This window comes from Artemia franciscana, chromosome 18, assembly GCF_032884065.1.
Source record: "Artemia franciscana chromosome 18, ASM3288406v1, whole genome shotgun sequence".
In the NCBI taxonomy this organism is placed as follows: domain Eukaryota; kingdom Metazoa; phylum Arthropoda; class Branchiopoda; order Anostraca; family Artemiidae; genus Artemia; species Artemia franciscana.
This window is the reverse complement of record NC_088880.1, coordinates 33,214,027-33,231,280: the sequence shown is the minus strand read 5'-3', so window position 1 is coordinate 33,231,280 and position 17,254 is coordinate 33,214,027. Positions and strand designations below refer to the sequence as shown.

Sequence of the window (17,254 nt, the reverse complement as noted above, 5' to 3'; positions counted from 1 at the left end):
AGTTTGCCCCATGGAGGAGGAGGAGGGTCAACCAGAAATGGAAACTAAGCTGCTTTGCAGCCTAGTTTCCACTTTAGATAGTTTATGACAAAACTAAACATTTACCTATTTTTCAATTGATTATGCCACCTATAACTTCTAGAAGCTGTTTATTAAAAATGGTCTGTGTGGGTTTGCTTTGAATGCCATAGTTGGGCTAGTATGAATGACTTTTTGAAAGTTTCTGAAACAGCCCTGTATTGTTGACTTAACCCTGGAAGAGGAGAGACAAGCACAAAGAGAGATACTAAGGTCATTTATACCATATGATATGTGCATTTGTGTTTAGTACAGTGATATAGGCTACAGCTTTGCTATTGAGGTAAATGTAGAGTAGTACACATTTCTGATCTAAGAATAAAGTGAACATACCACTTGATGCCTTTTTGTGCTTTTTCTGAGTTTAATAATTGCTTTGTAAGAAATTTATTTTAACTGAACCTAACCTTTCTAACCTTACCCAAATATAAAGCCCATGTCATATATTTCTTTTGCATTTATTGATTCTTGATTTATCACCATCAATTGAATTTATGAATAAACCAGTTTTAACAGGAACAATGCTAACAGAGGTATATAAGTTACATCTCACTGAATATGGGGGATATGAAAGGGGCTACAGCAGCAGTTATCCTCAACAATGTTTCAATCCAAAAATCTGCCAAAGAATCTGGTGTTAAGAAATCTACATTACTGGATTATGTTAAATGTTCAAAGGGTTTGTCAAACACTAAAGCTGAAGCAGCATTAGAAGACCAAGTGGGGACTTTCACAGCAGCAGAGTCTCAAGCCCAAGAGCCTACACAAGCCCCAGCAACAGAGAAGACACCTGATCTTGGCTTCATTTTTCAGAGAAAATAGTTCATAACAGGCAAATCTTCAATCTCAACAAGGAGAAGGTGCTTTCAGACAACTTTCAAACATTTTCTGCAATGAATGACAGCTTAAGCAACAACAAAGCTTACAAGCTCAATTACTGTTTGCTCCAGCTAATAAAGTCAGATGCCCTTCATCCTGGGAAATTAAGGCACAAGCTTTTATAGACTGGATGACTACATTCCTCAAGTGTAAAAGTGAGATTTCAATCTGATTCTCCAAGGCAACATCTCAAGCTAGAGCAAGTGGTTTCAGTGAATTAGGTGCAGGGAGATTCCTCAAAAACCTTGTCTTCATCTATCATAAATACCAAATCCCTCCAGACCATATTTGGAACACTCATGAAACAGGTGTCCCAACTGTATCACTGCCTCATAGAGTGTTTGCCAAGAAGGGTCAGAATCAAGTGGCTCAGACAACACCTGCAGAGTGTGGTCAAGATGTAACACTTGTCTTTTTTGTTAGTGCAACAGGTAACCACATACCTCTGATTTAATCTTTCCAAGGGTTAATTTTCAAAGTGGGATGCTGAAAGATTGTGCTTTGGGACTAGCTCATCCAAGTGGTTGGATTAATTCTGACACATTCTTGACATAATGAAACATTTTGTGAAGCATACCAGATCATCAAAAGAAACTAAAACTTTACTGCTACTGGACAATCATGACAGTCACATGGACAACAAAGTAGTCAGCTACTGCAAAGATAAATGGTGAGATCTCACTCACCATCCCATGCCACTGCTTGCAACTTTTAGATGTTTTTGTCTATGCATCATTCAAAGCATTGTTGAGAAGCATTTTAAAAAGTGCTTGAACTTCTATCCAGGCCAAAATATCTTTGTATATGAGGTAGCAGGGCTCCGCCTTGTTCCATACCTCAAAAAGTTCAGCATGAGTAGCATTGTGACTGGTTTCAGAAAGCCCAGACTATGATGATTTGACTGCAACAGTTTCTGCTGCTTCAATTCCAGATTGTCAATTTCTAAACAGCCATTCTCAACTTGCTGCACAGTAAGATCCACATGAGCCAAACCAAAGTACTGACAAAACTCAAAATTCTTCTTCTTTTCTTACTCAAAATTTTTCTCTTTTCAGTAATTCCCAAGCAACTAAGACCATTTCCCTTGTCATCTACAACTGCTAAAGGTAGATGAGTAAAATAAATAGGAAACACTAGAATTAGCAACACCAGAAAAGGAAGAACTACAGCAAATGGTAGAAAATAGAAAAAGATGATTAAGAAGAAAGTTGTCACCACCCTTCCAAAGAAAGCAAGAAAACAGAGGGCAGCTGATTGAGGTAAAGATAGTGAGAATGAGTTAGAAGAATATCTATTCATGGATGATAGTTTTGATGAACCTCCACCTATTGGAGAAACAGAACCAGATGATCTGTTTGATGCAAATGTCCTAGCCAATGCTGACTTTGTTTTTGTGAAATTCTTCATCAGAAAAGGAAATGTTTCTTGTGTTGGAAATGTAGCAGAAATTGGTGATGATAATATAGGGGTTATGTTTCTAAAAAAAAAAGATGCAAAGTTGGTCTTTTCTTATCCTTGACCAGGCTTCAGTTTCAAAATATATTATCTTCAAGCCTCCTTGACCAGTATTGACAGTTGGTAAAAATAGAGCTGCATAAGCACTTGGCTTAAACTTTGATTTTTCCAAGTTTAATGTATAACCTATACTCTGGGGTTGTTTTGGATGATTTTTGTTTTGTTTTTTAAACCATTTCTGAAAAAAAAACCTTTTAAGATTAAAATCAGGAAAAGTTCTTACAGATGCAGAATTTCTGGACACACATTGGGGTGCTTGAAATGCCCAGATATGTCTGTTAGTTGATGAGACTTTTGAAAAAGAAAAAAATCATCTGGGTTGACCCCAAGCTCCCCTACATGGGTCAAAGTACTGAGACTTATTCTGAGAATAGATAGGAAATGTGTGATTTGGTCTATATATTTGCACATCAGGGGGTTGGGGGTAAAATATAGCAGGGCTGCATGCAAAATGTGTTAACTATGATTATTCTGCATATCGTAAAGTAAGAATTGTTTTATTAACATGTTTTCTTAGGTAGCTCTATCTAGGCAAATATTTTTTTTTGCAGGAAACACCTTAATGAAATAAGCACAGTACCATTAGATTCCTTATTTTATGCTTGAATATTTCTAAATATGATTATCATTACTTTGACAATGTGATGAAGTTGCAGTTTACAACACAATTTACCTGGGATTAAAGTAAATGTAACTCTTCATGCCTTTCTTTAAGGTCTTTCATAATTCAATGCTGACTTCTGGGAAGAATTACATTTTGAGCCATTAGAAGACAAAAAAGAGTTCAAAACATCCCACAGTATTGAAAAGTTAAAAAACATGGTCTTTAAAAAAAACTGGGTAGTGAGAAAATTTACCATTTGTAGGTGATTCAAGAATGGTAATTATTATTTTTCTCAGTCTTAATAGTAGAATTTTATTTGAAAACAAATTTGCAGGAATCACAGCACAGTATCACAAGTAGTATAATAGTGCTGCCTAAGTAAAGAGCAATGTGGGCACAATGTTTTTTTTATATATATAGACCAGGGCACTTCGTATCAAAGGAGGTGTTGTAGAAACTTCAAAAAGGGCTCATTCGATTGGAAACTGACAGGGCTAGTGTCTTTGAGTGATTGGAGGGGAACTAACTCCCCTCCCCACCATTTCCCCAAGCACATATGATCCAAATTTTTAGATAACCATTTTGTTCAACATAGTTTAAGGGTTGGGAAATTATGTCTTTGAGGATGACAACCCCTCACAGCCCTCAGCCCAAGGGTTGTAAGTCATGCCCTGAAGGCATATAAAGTTATTATGGCACTTGATATTTACCAAGTGACATATAGTAATCACAATTTCTGTTGGTGCTGGTTTTGCTAGTTTGGGCACTTCCAGATAAGCTAGGACAATGAAAGTTAGCAGGCGTATCAGGGACCAGACCAGATTAAATTATAAATAGTCGTTTCTCCAATCCCACCATCTGGGGGGGGGGGGTAGTCGAGGGACAGTTAATTCAGAAAAATATAAAATAAATGAGGTACTTTTAACTTACGAATGGGTGATTGTATCTTAATAAAATTTGATATATAGAAGAATCTCATGCTTCAGAGCTCTTATTTTAAATCCTGACCAGATCCGGTGACATTTGGGGGAGTTTGAGGGGGAAACCAGAAATCACGGAAAACTTTTAGAGAATTGAGAGATCGGGATGAAAATTGGTGAGAAGAATAAGCACAAGTCCTAGATACGTGATTGAAATAACCGGATCCGCTCTCTTTGGGGAAGTTGGGGGGAGGGGTTTCAGTCCTTTGGTGTGTTTGGTGCTTCTGAACGTGATGGGATGATGAAAATTGGTAGGTATGTCAGGGACCTGTACAAATTGACTTCATAACAGTCGTTTCCCTGATTCGACCACCTGGGGGGGGGGGGCTGGAGGGATGGAAAACCGCGGAAATTGAGGTATCTTTAGCTTATGAATGGGTGATCAGATTTTGATGAAACTTGATACATAGAAAGATGTTATGTCTCAGATGCTCTATTTTCAATTCGAATTGTATCTGAGGACAAAGGGGGGTGGAGGGGGAAAACAGAAATCTTGGAAACTGGAAATTTCGGCAAACGCTTAGAGTGGAGGGATCAGAATGAAACTTGATGGGAAGATTAAGCGCAAGTTCTAGATACATGATTGACATAACTGGACCGGATTCGCTCTCTTTCGAGGAGTTGGCGAGGATTTCCAGGTGCTTTGGCGAGTTTGGTGCTTCTGAACATGCTAGGAAAATGAAAATTGATAGGTGTTCCAGGGACCTGCACAAATCGACTTGATAACAGTCGTTTCCCCGATTCAACCACCTGGGGGGTTGGAGGGATAGAAAAATTGAAAAAATGAGGTGTTTTTAACTTGCAAATGCGTGATCAGATCTTAAGGCAGGATGGGCTCTTAAGGGATCTTCCTATACCTCCCATGTTAAACATTTGGAGTTTGCCTGATGTTCCTGAATTAGTGATTTCGGCGGTTTTTATTTAACAGATAAAAAAAAACACTGGTAAGTATTTTGACCTAATCAAATTGTAAAGCCAACAATTTTTTTTTATAATTCCAAAATAATTATAAAACCGTCTCGGGTTGGCATTCTAGATTGCTACACTTGACACTGTTGTTGTGGGGTATAAAAAAATAGAGTAAAAAATATTCTATTCAACAATCAGAAACTTATTTCTGTAATATATACTTGCTGGCTGCAGTCCCTTCAAATGCTTTACATATTTGTGTTCCAAAGTCAAAAATTCCCCTCAAAAGACTAGATACAGCTGTAATCAGAGCACGTGAAAATGCATAAATTAGACCAAGGGACTAACCACTCGGATTGTTCTTGAGCGATTCAGTGAAGTATTAGTTAGTTGTAAACGGTTTAAACAGAGTCTAGAGAATAAGTAGTGTGCAGACACCAAACTGCCATTTAACAAATATATATAAAAAAATTATATTGTATAAATAATTACAAGGGGAACTGCTTAGGATAACCCACGCATAATCGTAATTTTGAGTGAGAAACCCCTTAAGTTCAACCTTCTCGTGTTTATCTAGTTTAAGTGATGAAGAAAACTGATAACTTTGTCTTTGACTGAGTTGCTGCCCCAGAAAAAGAATTGACTAGGGAATAATATGCTTGGAGTTCCGCTAGGCCTTAATGAAATTTGATATTTAGAAGAACCTCGTGTCTCAGAGCTCTTATTTTAAATCCCCGACCATATCCAATGATATTGGGGAAGATGTTTAGAGTGGAGAGATTGGGATGGAACTTGGTGGGAAGAATAAGCACAAGTCCTAGGTACGTGATTGACACAACCGGACTGAATCCGCTATCTTTGGGTGAGTTGGGGGGGGGGTGTTAATTCGGAAAAATAAAAAAAAAATTAATTTACAAACGGGTGACTGGGTCTTAATGAAATGTGATATTTAGAAGGAACTCATATCTCAGAGTTCTTATTCTAAATCCTGACCAGATCTGGTGGCATTGGGGGGAGTTGGAAAGGGAAACTTGAAATTTTTGAAAACGTTTAGGGTGGAGAGATCGGGATGAAACTTTGTGGGAAGAATAAGCACATGTCATAGATACGTGATTGACATAACCCGACTGGATCCGCTCTCTTTGGGGGAGTTAGGGGGGCCAGTGCTTTGGCAAGTTTAGTGCTTCTGAACGTGCTAGGATGATGATAATTGGTAGGCATATCAGGGACCTCTACAAATTGACTTTATAACAGTCGTTTTCCCCAATTCGACTGTCTGGGGGCTGAAGGGAGAGGAAAAAATAGAAAAATAAGGTATTTTTAACTTACCAATGGGTGACCAAATCTTAATGAATTTTGATATTTAGAAGGACCTTCTCTGATTTTTCTTTTAAATCAATTTATTGATTCTTAGAATTTTGCTAGAGCTCATGCCATTTGAGCTCTTGGCTCTTTGGACCTTATCACAAGTGCCATTTGAGGTCTTAGCTCTTTTTATGGAAAGATTGGTGGTACAAACTCCAGATGGGGCTCATTGGGTTAGGCATCAGATGTTCTAGTACTCTTTTTCAGAGTCAAAGTGATTTGGGGACAGCCATCCTCCCATGTTATGTTTCCACAAATGCATCTGATAGAAATTTTGAGATAGCCATTTGCTGAAAAGTAGTCCAAAGATCATATAGTAAGGCCTTTTGGGTTGACAGAATACCCGAGAGTCTTTGGGTAAGGGTTGTAAGTTATACCCCAGGAGCATGTAAGATTTTAAGGAAGGGATGCTTGTGTGAACTTAAAAGTTGCTCATTTAATCAGAAATGTACAGTTCTAGTTTCCTTTTAAGAGTCAAACATGATGGAGAGGAACTAGCTCCCCTCCCCCTCCATGTCATCCTCTTTTCCCGAAATGCATTGAGTTGAAATTGCAAGATAGCCATTTTGTTACCAATAGTCAAAAATAATATAACAATGTCTTTAGGGTGGATAAAATCCTCCAAAGTCTTCATGGGCATGGGTTGTAAGTTATATCCTGGAGCATATAAAGTTGTGTCCTTTTTAAGAATCAAAATTGAATGGAGCGCAATCAGCCCCCTCCCCCAGTCTATCATTTCCCAAAGTATATCTGATCGAAATTTTATGGGAGATATTTTGTTCAGCATTGTTGACAGGTCTGGTAAATATATCTTTGGGGATGTCAACCTCCCCACAGTCCTCAGTACAAGGGCTGTAAAGTTAGGCGATTTGTTCATTGTTTACACACATTATATGTTATTGAGAAAGGTTTGCATGTTTGAACTTTATTCTCTAAGGAGACGGAAGGCATTCTGGTGAACCTTTCAGAGAATTTTGAGGGGATTTTGAACTAATTCAGAACATTTTATGTATATACAGATTGTCAAAAGTGTGTGAAACAGGGATAACTGAGTATATTAATTTGGAAAATTCAGGAAATGATAAGGAAGATGTTCAAAAAGGCAATATTTGCGTGCTACCAATACTACTACAATTACCACCACTTCTACTACCATGCTACTCCATTTACAGTTTTGAGGGGGAATTTGAACTAAATCAAAGATGGTATGTGCATGCACATTGTCAAAATGGCATATGTCGAGGATTGATTCAGGTATTAAATTTGAACTTTGAGTTTAAAGGGGAAGATCATCTCTCCAAAAGGCAATATGTGCACACTACTGCTACTACTACGGTTACTGCTACATTTACTACTACTGCTACTGCTTCTATTTCGACTACTTGTAAGGCTAAGATCATTGAGATGAAAATTTCAAGAAGCATATGAACATACAGATTATCAAAAGGACATACCAACAATGTCATAGCAATGGCTAATTGTATTAAGTTGAAAGTTACAGGACTTGATGAGAGGGATGTTTTACAGATCAAGAGGAAATGTGTTTATCCTACGGCTACTAGTAGTACTACTGATTTCTAATACTATTACTAATAATACCAATACTACTTATGTGACTACTATTACAACTATGCCTTAGGGTATGAAGGTGAAATTGTCAAGAAATTTTGAGGGGGAAGGTGAACTGAGTCACAACACGCCAGTAATATGCAGGTTGTCAAAAGGGTATAACAGCAATATCTTAGGAAGAGTTTGGTGTGGGAAGTTAAAACTAACAGGGCTTGTTGTGAGGGATGTTGAACTAACCAAAAGAAAATATTTGCATCCTAATGCTACTGTTTCTACTCATACTATTACTACTGTTACCATTATTACTACTTCGATTACTACTACTGCCACTAACGCTTAGGCTACTACAATTAATTGTACTGCTACTACTACTGCTATTAAAACTAAGGATATTGACGCAAAAAATTTGGGATATATAGAAACTGTATGGAACTAATTCGAAACACTGTATGCCCGCACAGGTTGTCAAGTGGACACATCAAAAACGCCTCAGGAATGGTTGATGGTATTAAGCTGAAATTTTCAGTGTGTGTCGAAGGGATGTTGAAGAAGCCGAAGGTGCTATGTGGATGCTGCTACTAATGCTGCTACAACTATTGCTACTGCTTAAGCTAAGGGTATAAAGATGAAGCTTGTAAGAAATATTTAGGTGGATGTTAAACTAAATCAAAACAAAATATGAGCATGTGGTCTTTCAGAAAGGTGCCAAAGCAATAACTGAAGAACAACTTATTTTATTAATTTAGAACTTTAAGGGCTAGTTGTGGGGTTTTTTGAAGTATCCAGAAAGCACTATATGTATGCTTTCAATACTACCACTACAGATACTGTAACTAATGATGCTAAGGGTATGAAGGTGAAAGTTTATGGCACGTTTAGGAGGAGTTTCAACTAGCCTAAACGAAAAAATTTTATGCAAGCAGGTTTTCAAAAGGGCATATAAGCAATATCATAGGCAGCACCAGTCTATAATAACTAAAAATAACATTGAAACATGTAAATTAGCTAATTCGATTCAAAATTAAAATTTCTGGTGCCTTTTTTAAGAGTAAAAATAGATTGGAGAGTATGCAGCCCTTCCCTCAAGCCCATTCATTTTCCAAACACATCCAGTCAAAATTTTGAGACAGCCATTTTGTTCAGCACAGTGTTCAGAAATAAAAGTCAGTATTTGTCAATTGAACTAACAATCCATAATCATTTGTCTTTTTTTGTTGTTTTTTTTTTTTTCAGTAAAGCGCAAAATATGTTCTGCTCTTGAGAAAGCATGGGGGTTATCAGCCTTACCCATGTTAATTTTTGTTCGTTTTGAGTTTAATTTATTTATTGATAGGAATTTGCGGTGGTTTTATGCCTGGAAGACTATTTGACTTTATTTCTGCTCATTTTGGCTTGATGGAGCTCCTTACTTTTCTTTGAAAAACTTGTTTTGTGATAAAGTTTTTTAAATTCTTCTTTAAAAGAGTTAGACTGCCAAAGAATAATAGTTGAAAGCAGTTGCCTGTCCTAGGCTTCAACCTTCTACTGTTTTTACTGATAGTGTTTGGCAAGCCATAAAATTATTGTGCCAATTCTTGTCTGCAATGCCTTCACTTTTCACTAGCTTTTCAATTCCAGTTGTCTGGTACTTTTATACTCTTAGTAATGGCATAGTTGTAGGGTTGCTTGGGTTTTGAGTTTGGAGGGGTAGTATAAAGAATCTGCCAAAAAAATTGTTCAGTGTGCCAACAAATTTGAACACATAAGCTAAATTAAACTAAAAACAAGCTAAATTCCTGCTATCTGACAGTGCTTTTGCAACCTACCACGAGTCTTCATCTGTTTTAAATTCAGATTATTTGCTTTGGCTGAATGTGGGCCCTGCTTCTTGTGTACTGGTCTCCCATAATTATTCTTGTTATATTTTGCAATCTTTAATTGACATCAATGCTGAAATGTATTCATATAGTTTGAAATTTATGCATATTGGAAAGCCAATAGATTGTTTTCAGGATTATTTAATGAATTAATTAGTTATATATATATATATATATATATATATATATATATATGTGTATATATATATATATATATATATATATATATATATATATATATATATATATGTGAGTTTTTGTTTCTTATATATTTGATTGTTTATATTTTTTATGTTGACTTAGTTGTCGTGGCATTTTTATAATGTCTTAAAAATAGTCTTAAATTGTTGTAATTTTCTCCTTTTTTGTTGTTTTTTTTCCGTTGAGAAAGGCTCCCGGACGTGGGGCCGAAATATTCGGAGTATTTTTATTTTTTGGTTAGCTAAAGTGTAGTTTTTATTTTATTTTGTTGTCACTGCTTTATAAGAAATTAAACCCGTTTTTCTTCAATTATTTTTTTTCGTAAATGGAAAAGCAGTGTGGTCTAAGAAATTATCAAATATATCAAATAATAATATATAGACACATATTTCAAGCCTTTTTTTTGTCAATTGTCTGGTTGGTTTTACACACTGTTAGGTGAGGTTTTCATATCCAGTTGAGAAAAAAAAAAAAAAAAACTATTCAACTACTTACAAAATAAAACTGATATTCATTAAAAAAAATGCCTTGTCCATCTTAAAACGGGAAATGTCATCCAATTCTTCTTCTTACAGTGCATTTTCTTAAGTTCTTCTCTGATAAATTTCTTCTGTTACATCTTGAATTTATTCTGACTTTGATTTTCATCCTCACTAATGCTGATTACTGTTCTTTTATCACGTGTTTTACTTTCTTTTTTTTTACATTTTGCTTGGATTGATTATCTATGTATTTAATGCTGTATACTTTTGAGTAGCTCTAGAATTTGACATTTTCAGAAACGAATTTAGAAGAGTGGCAAATACTTGGGAAAGAATTTCCAAGGATTTCCTTTTGAAATTTCTTGACGGTGGGCATTGAGCAGGCACAATAAACGAGTTTCTAATTCTTCACATTATAGAGCGGCCTGTCCTTTAACCCAACTAATCCTGGAGAGGGATTCTTAACTTTCATACCTGTTATTTTAGGGAAAAATTAGAAGAGTAATTTTAAAATCAGGATGGTAATTTTTGTTGTGTCTGTTTAGTGATAAAAGTTATATATAAACAAAAATTTTAAAAACAAGAATACGAAAGTAAAATTACATACTGCGAGCCATTATATAACCTTATAAATATTAGTACAATAGAATTCAGTTATTCACTTGAACAGAAAAGAAAGAAAAACTAAGTGTTATTACAAAAAATATAATTGTTTGTTAATTATTGCAAATATCTATTACCAGAAACTAGTACAAAAATATAAGCTAAGATACAAATAATAAGACAGAGAAACTTATCAAGGGATAAAGGGATCAAGAGAAAAGTGATCAAGGGATGATAAGAGAAACTTATCAAGCCTTATACCTCCACACGCATTGCGTTAAGTATGTTTTTACGTGCTTATTTCTTCTGCAACATCTCTTGTTCTTCAGGAAAGTCACTGGGAACAGTTAGTCACATGAATAATTTTGATGATTGCTGAATACAGTGCATTTAATAATTGCATTTATTAATTATTATAATTATCAATGATTGCATATAATAATTGCTGAATACACTTCGCAGCTTTGAAGGCTTGGTTCAGATTTTGAAAATATGGACAAGCATATCAGCATTAACTGAAAAAGCAAATTTACAGCCCCAGTTTCTGGGTGGCCCGGATTCTTGATTTCAAACGTTGAATAAGAACTATACAAATTTTGCATCTTTTCTTCTGAAAGAAATTGTTTTCAATACTGATTGCGATTGCTGCTGATTGTCAAGACTACTTTCAAGGTCTCTTCTTCCTTTGGGAAAAAGAATCTAGGTAATCCATAAGGTTCTGAAAAGGTCTGTCTCAATTTAGTCATTGAGAAGTGTTTTCTTCTAATTGTAATGAAATTAATGCGTTGCGCTTGATTCACTGGCACAAACCAGCCGTAATTTGTCTTTTTGCAGCCCTGAAATTGGTTGGGTCAGATGAAGAGCTTTAGTCGTTAATAGTTAGATTTTATGTAAAAAAAAAAAAAAAAAACTCGATTGCGGGGTAATCGGTCTCTTAAACTCTGGCTTCAGATGTAATTTCAGAATTGACTCACTGCTTTGCTCTAAAAAACAACTGGTGGCACCAAGAAATCTTGAGTTAAAACCGTGTATTGCGAGTACACCACTGAACAATTCAAAGCGTTGTTGATTTCCCTTCATTGTTTGGATCAGGATCAAATTCAGTCTATATACTTGGCAATGGAAATACTTCTTAATACACATGGCAATGTTTCTTATGGTGTATGCTGCTGCCCTACTCTACCCAAGCCCCCTTCATAACCGGTGCACAATCAGAGAGAGGAGAGAGTTTATTCACCAATAAATACGAAATAGAAATACAATACTCTTATTCCCCCTCGAAGGGCTCCATGGCCAGGGATACAAGGGAGATACAAAAAAAAATACAATATAAGCAACAACCAAAAAAAGAGAACAAATAACATATAAGATGAAAAAGAGAACATACCTGAGGCCTGGGAGTCAACGCGCAGAGAAGACAACCATACACCATGAAAAGAGTCAGGGGACATCAACTCCTCAGAGGAAAAGGAAAAGAAAAAAAAAGCAAAATGCTATTCTGTTTGATTCTTTATTAAATGATCCTTAAGAATCCTTTTAAAAGTCCCAAACGAGTGGCATTTCTGTACTGAAGAAAGTAGTGAAACGCAAGACTTAAGTATTTTAACCCCAATTTAGTTTGTTTCAAAGAAACAACTCATTAATGGCTATGTTTAATAGCTAAACATCTAAGTTTTCCATATGGTAGACTCCAAATGGGTTTCCTACACCCAACTCTTGCTTGATGTCGAGTGTATGACAAAACTTAGCTGCTCTTTTCCAATCCGTCTCCAAACTCATCAACAAGAAATGAACAAACAGGACTCGTTTAGTTGTTTTAGTTGTTTAGTTATAGACTTTTAAACCGGACACTCAATACTTTCAATTATTTTATTTTGCAATTTCTGGGAACTGTGAATCCCTCTTAAAGATGAGGATCTGTTTCCCCCACCGATCCAAGTAACTGCAATAAATGTCTCCTTTCATTTGAATTATTACTTTTGTCATCGCCACGAAATGCCAAGTCCTCCTTGGTTGCCAGTATAAATAATTGAAGGCAGTTCTTATTTTCCATAATCTGCCATGGAGAAGTTGGGGTAGCAAAGTAGCAATGCCACTTGGTAGTGTTCGAATTTACTGGCAGATTTTGTCCGAAAATACCATTTTTACATATAAAAATACTTTTGCTTAAAGAAAAAGCTGTGCTGATAAAGTGTCGCCAGCTTTTAGAATTCTGCTACTGGCAGCTTTGGAACTTTGTCCATACCTGTCTACAATTCCTGCCTTTTTCTGGGTCAGGCATTGACTATTCGCCAAAGGAATAGCCCCAGATGACAATTTGCTAAGTTTTTCCATGCTAACACACTCCCTTTGCGGCAGGTACCAACCTCATGCCGTCTAGCTATATTTGTTGCATCTTTCCATTTCATAATTCCATTGCGCCCAGAATATATTTTCCAGGAGTTTATCTAGGCCAGTTCTTGTCCGCACCAGTGACAACAACAGAAGCATAATATCTTGTCTGAACAAATGGAGTAATTGAGCCAGGTAGCTTGAGAGATTTAAGAAAACATTCGCGGTTGAAGACAACGGTTGAGATCCTGCAGAGCCGCCAAACGAATGATGAATCTTAGAGTTCTAAAGTCTGTCTGAACAGTTTCTCTTTCTCCAGTTGATTCAAAAGTACCTATTTTAGTTTTGAGTACTGGATATATGCTACTTTACCTGTCGTAGCTCTGGTGAAGAGCTCTCATAGCTGTCAAGAAGAGTTCTTTTATGCGTTTAACTCGGTGTCGCCTAGTTGAAGTTCAGGTTTTTAGCAAGTGCACAAAGTCACAGGTTACTTATCGTTCCTCGATAGGTTTTGCCCATTTGATAAGTATTTTTTTTCGAAGGCTCTTAAGATCAATTAGAAAGATCCCCCCCCCCTCTAAAAAAGTAAAAGTAACAAAGACTGTCAGCTAGCATGGAAATTGCGCTGTACAAGCAACATGCGAAATGACCCATTGCAGCAATTTTAGGTATAAATTTATGTCCATATACTGCCTAGACTGCGCCTATTATTTACTTGGATTTCTCATTCAGTTTGTTCTTCTTACTAGCCTTCAATTCACACAAAAGCATTAATCAAGTGTAAGTCTAATACCCATTCTTTTCACTGACTTAAAATTCGCTGAGAAGGATTTGAAACCAATCAGATTTTAAGGGGGGGGTATTTGTCTGTCCAGTTGTAAGGGATAATGTTATGTGCTTATATTTTTCTCTTTGGTCGAATGGTGTGACCCCAAAAAAAGCCTTTTGAGATTCAATAATAAGATGTAACCAACAGTATTATCCATTTGATTTTTAACCTTCGTACATATTGCGTGAAGTTCTTGAAAAACTATCTCCTTTTTTGTATTCTTTATATTGGAATGCTTATGAAAGAAATTAATTTTTTCTTCCTCCCAAAAACTTGCTACTTTCCCCATATGGAATTATTCGCTCTAGTATAACATTCTCTTGCTATTGAAAACATTTTAAATTACTAATCTACAATCTCGTGAATTAGCGTCCTGGGTGTTTAGTGTGCTCTTTTTTTCTCTAAGGCATAATCGTTGATAAGTATTTCTCAAAAAAGAACACCCCCTCTTCCAAAAAAGGCCAATGTATTAGGTCTGCGGGACAAATTAAAGTTTACAATTAACTTTGCCCAGATGACAAAGTGACAAAGCTTACTTTTTGTGCCATTGATTTGTGTATATCGTCAGAATCCCTTGAGTGGTCTCGTGCGACTCTTTGGGTGCGTAACGCCCACTCTGACAACCTATGTAACAAATAAAAGAAATTTACTATAACAAAGTTGTCGTTGTTGACAGTTGAACCCTTTCGACTCCTGTTAGCTATGCATTCAACTATTCCACTGTGGTGCAATGGTTCATTGGGAAATTTGATAATTAGACTATTTTATGATTGCAAATGGTAAAACTTTATCAATAAGAACTTTATAGTGACATTTTATGTGACATTTATTGTGACATCAATAAGAACTTTATTGTGACATTTTTACTACAGTGTTTTAAATTACGGTCTTTCAAGTCCGTAAAATTGATAATGTACACACTTTATATGAAGCTTTGCCATTAAATAACAAAAATAAATTTCTCTAAATTTACTATTTTATTATGCTAGGGTTGATATTATTTTATTTTAGGAGCAAGAAGCTAGAATTTCAGTACTACGACAAAAGGCCAAAGACAAGTTAGGTCAGAAGGAAAGATTCATTGGACCAACTTTACCTCCTCAGTTGGAATCACGCCAAGAGCACATAAATCTCTTTTCTGATCTAGAAGGAGGGAGACGCAAGGATATTGTTGAAAATGAAGAACATAAGCTGCTTAAGAAAAAGGAACAAGAAGAATATGAAAAGAAGATTGGCTACCTTACCTACCTTGGACAAAGTGAATTGGGTGAAAGTGGCTACCAACCTGTTTATAAAATGCCATCATTGTTAAAACAAGCTAAGACATTACCACAAAGCAAAAGTGAAAAACAAAAGAAAGATGAGAGATTATTTGATCCAATGCGATTTATAACTAATAGTCTTGGTATTAGCATGAAAGATAAACCGAAAAAAATTGACAGCAGTATGGTTAAGATAGAAAGTAAGGTCAAGAAAGATAAAAAGGAGAAAAAGAAAAAACGAAAGGATAAAAAAAGAAAACGCTCCAGCTCTTCAGAAAGTGAGGAATCCAAGCATAAGAGAAAAAGGAAAAAGCGTGAACGTTCAGACTCTTCAGATGATGAAGAGGAATATGAGAAGAGACGAAAAATTGCTATTTTAAGAGAGGAAAGGTTAAGAAGGGAGGCAGTGGAACGGGAGCGACAAGAGAAAGCCTTAAGGACCATTAAAGGGATACCTGATAAATTAGAGAAAGGGATCGAGCCCCAGATTAAACGAAAGTACAATTCGCAATTTAATCCTGAAATAGCGAGACAAAACCAGTAGGTCAAGATCTTAGAGTTTTTGGACCAAAATGTCTATGGGTCTATAATGGGTCTGAGTTTTTCATGGAAGAATATCTGAAAAGAGACCTCAGGCAGTAAAGACCTTAGTCTATAGACATTTATAGGCTTTGCCTATGAATGTAGAAGACTCGCCCATCTCTCGCTCGCCAATTTTTTGCGTTTTGTTTTTTAACCTATTTTTATTGTATTACATTTTGAATAAAACCAATTATTCCTCCGAGTTATATATAGCATATCCTTCTTGCGGACCATTGACTAAATTTCTTCTTTGTTGAGATACTGTATAAAAAGCTAGCTAAAGCTAACACGGAGAAAGGCTTAAGGATCATTGAAGGAATACCTGATAAATCAGTGAAAGAAATTGGTCCAAAAAAACAAGTTAAAATACAACTTGCAGATTTAATCCTGAAATAACGAGTCAAAATCACTAATTTACTCACCAAATTATTCTGCATGGAATTTTTAATATTTTAATGTTTATGAATTATATTATCTGTATATCTGTAAAAGGTTTGAAAAAAGAACTGTTTTTAGATAAGATCATGAGGAAGGAGACCTAAGACACGTGAGGTGCTTAGCCCGTTAATTATTGAAGAATCAGGCATCTCTTATTCAAGTAGATGGGTTTTTATAATCCTAACTTTACCAAATGATATTTCGAACAAAAAGCACTTATTCCTCCAGAGTACTATGTAATTTTTATTGTAGAAGTAATCAAGTAATAATCAAGAATAAAAATGATTTCAGTTGTAAATAAATTCATCGTTTTGTAAGCGGTGTAATTATAATTATACCCCTAGGGTTTTGCATAAGTTTTGACTTGTAAAAGTAAAAATGTTTCTTCTTTTCGATTATGAGATTAGTGGTCGAATTTGAAAATTTCACATTATAAACAAGGGATGTACAATGCCATCTATTTCATACGCAGGAAGAAAAAAAGGAAGGACTTCCTGATAAAAAGGTTCCTTGGTTACCAAAATCGAGGGAAGATAAATAAAACTGTTTTTATACCTGCGAAGCGAGATTTTGTACCTGCGAAGCGAAGATAAATAAAATGGTTTTTGTATGCTGCTATCATACGATGCGCCATCAAGACATTTAACGGTATTTCCGCCACGAGCAGCAATAACCAAATTACAAAGTATAAGGATCTCTTAAATTCCAGTTAATGTCTTTTGCAGAAAACCACAGCGATTTTGAGGACTGGAGATGTTTTTTTTTAACCTT

At 35.7% G+C, this 17,254-nt stretch overlaps 1 protein-coding gene across 1 annotated transcript; it reads left to right on the top strand.

Annotated features, from left to right (window-relative positions):
- The first annotated feature begins 8,695 nt into the window (after positions 1-8,695).
- LOC136038433 (leukocyte receptor cluster member 1 homolog) lies at positions 8,696-16,247 on the top strand. Its single transcript, XM_065721507.1, has 2 exons — positions 8,696-8,755; positions 15,213-16,247. Exons 1-2 carry the CDS (start codon positions 8,696-8,698, stop codon positions 16,005-16,007), a joined length of 855 nt encoding a protein of 284 aa, XP_065577579.1. The 3' UTR covers positions 16,008-16,247.
- The last annotated feature ends 1,007 nt before the right edge of the window (positions 16,248-17,254 follow it).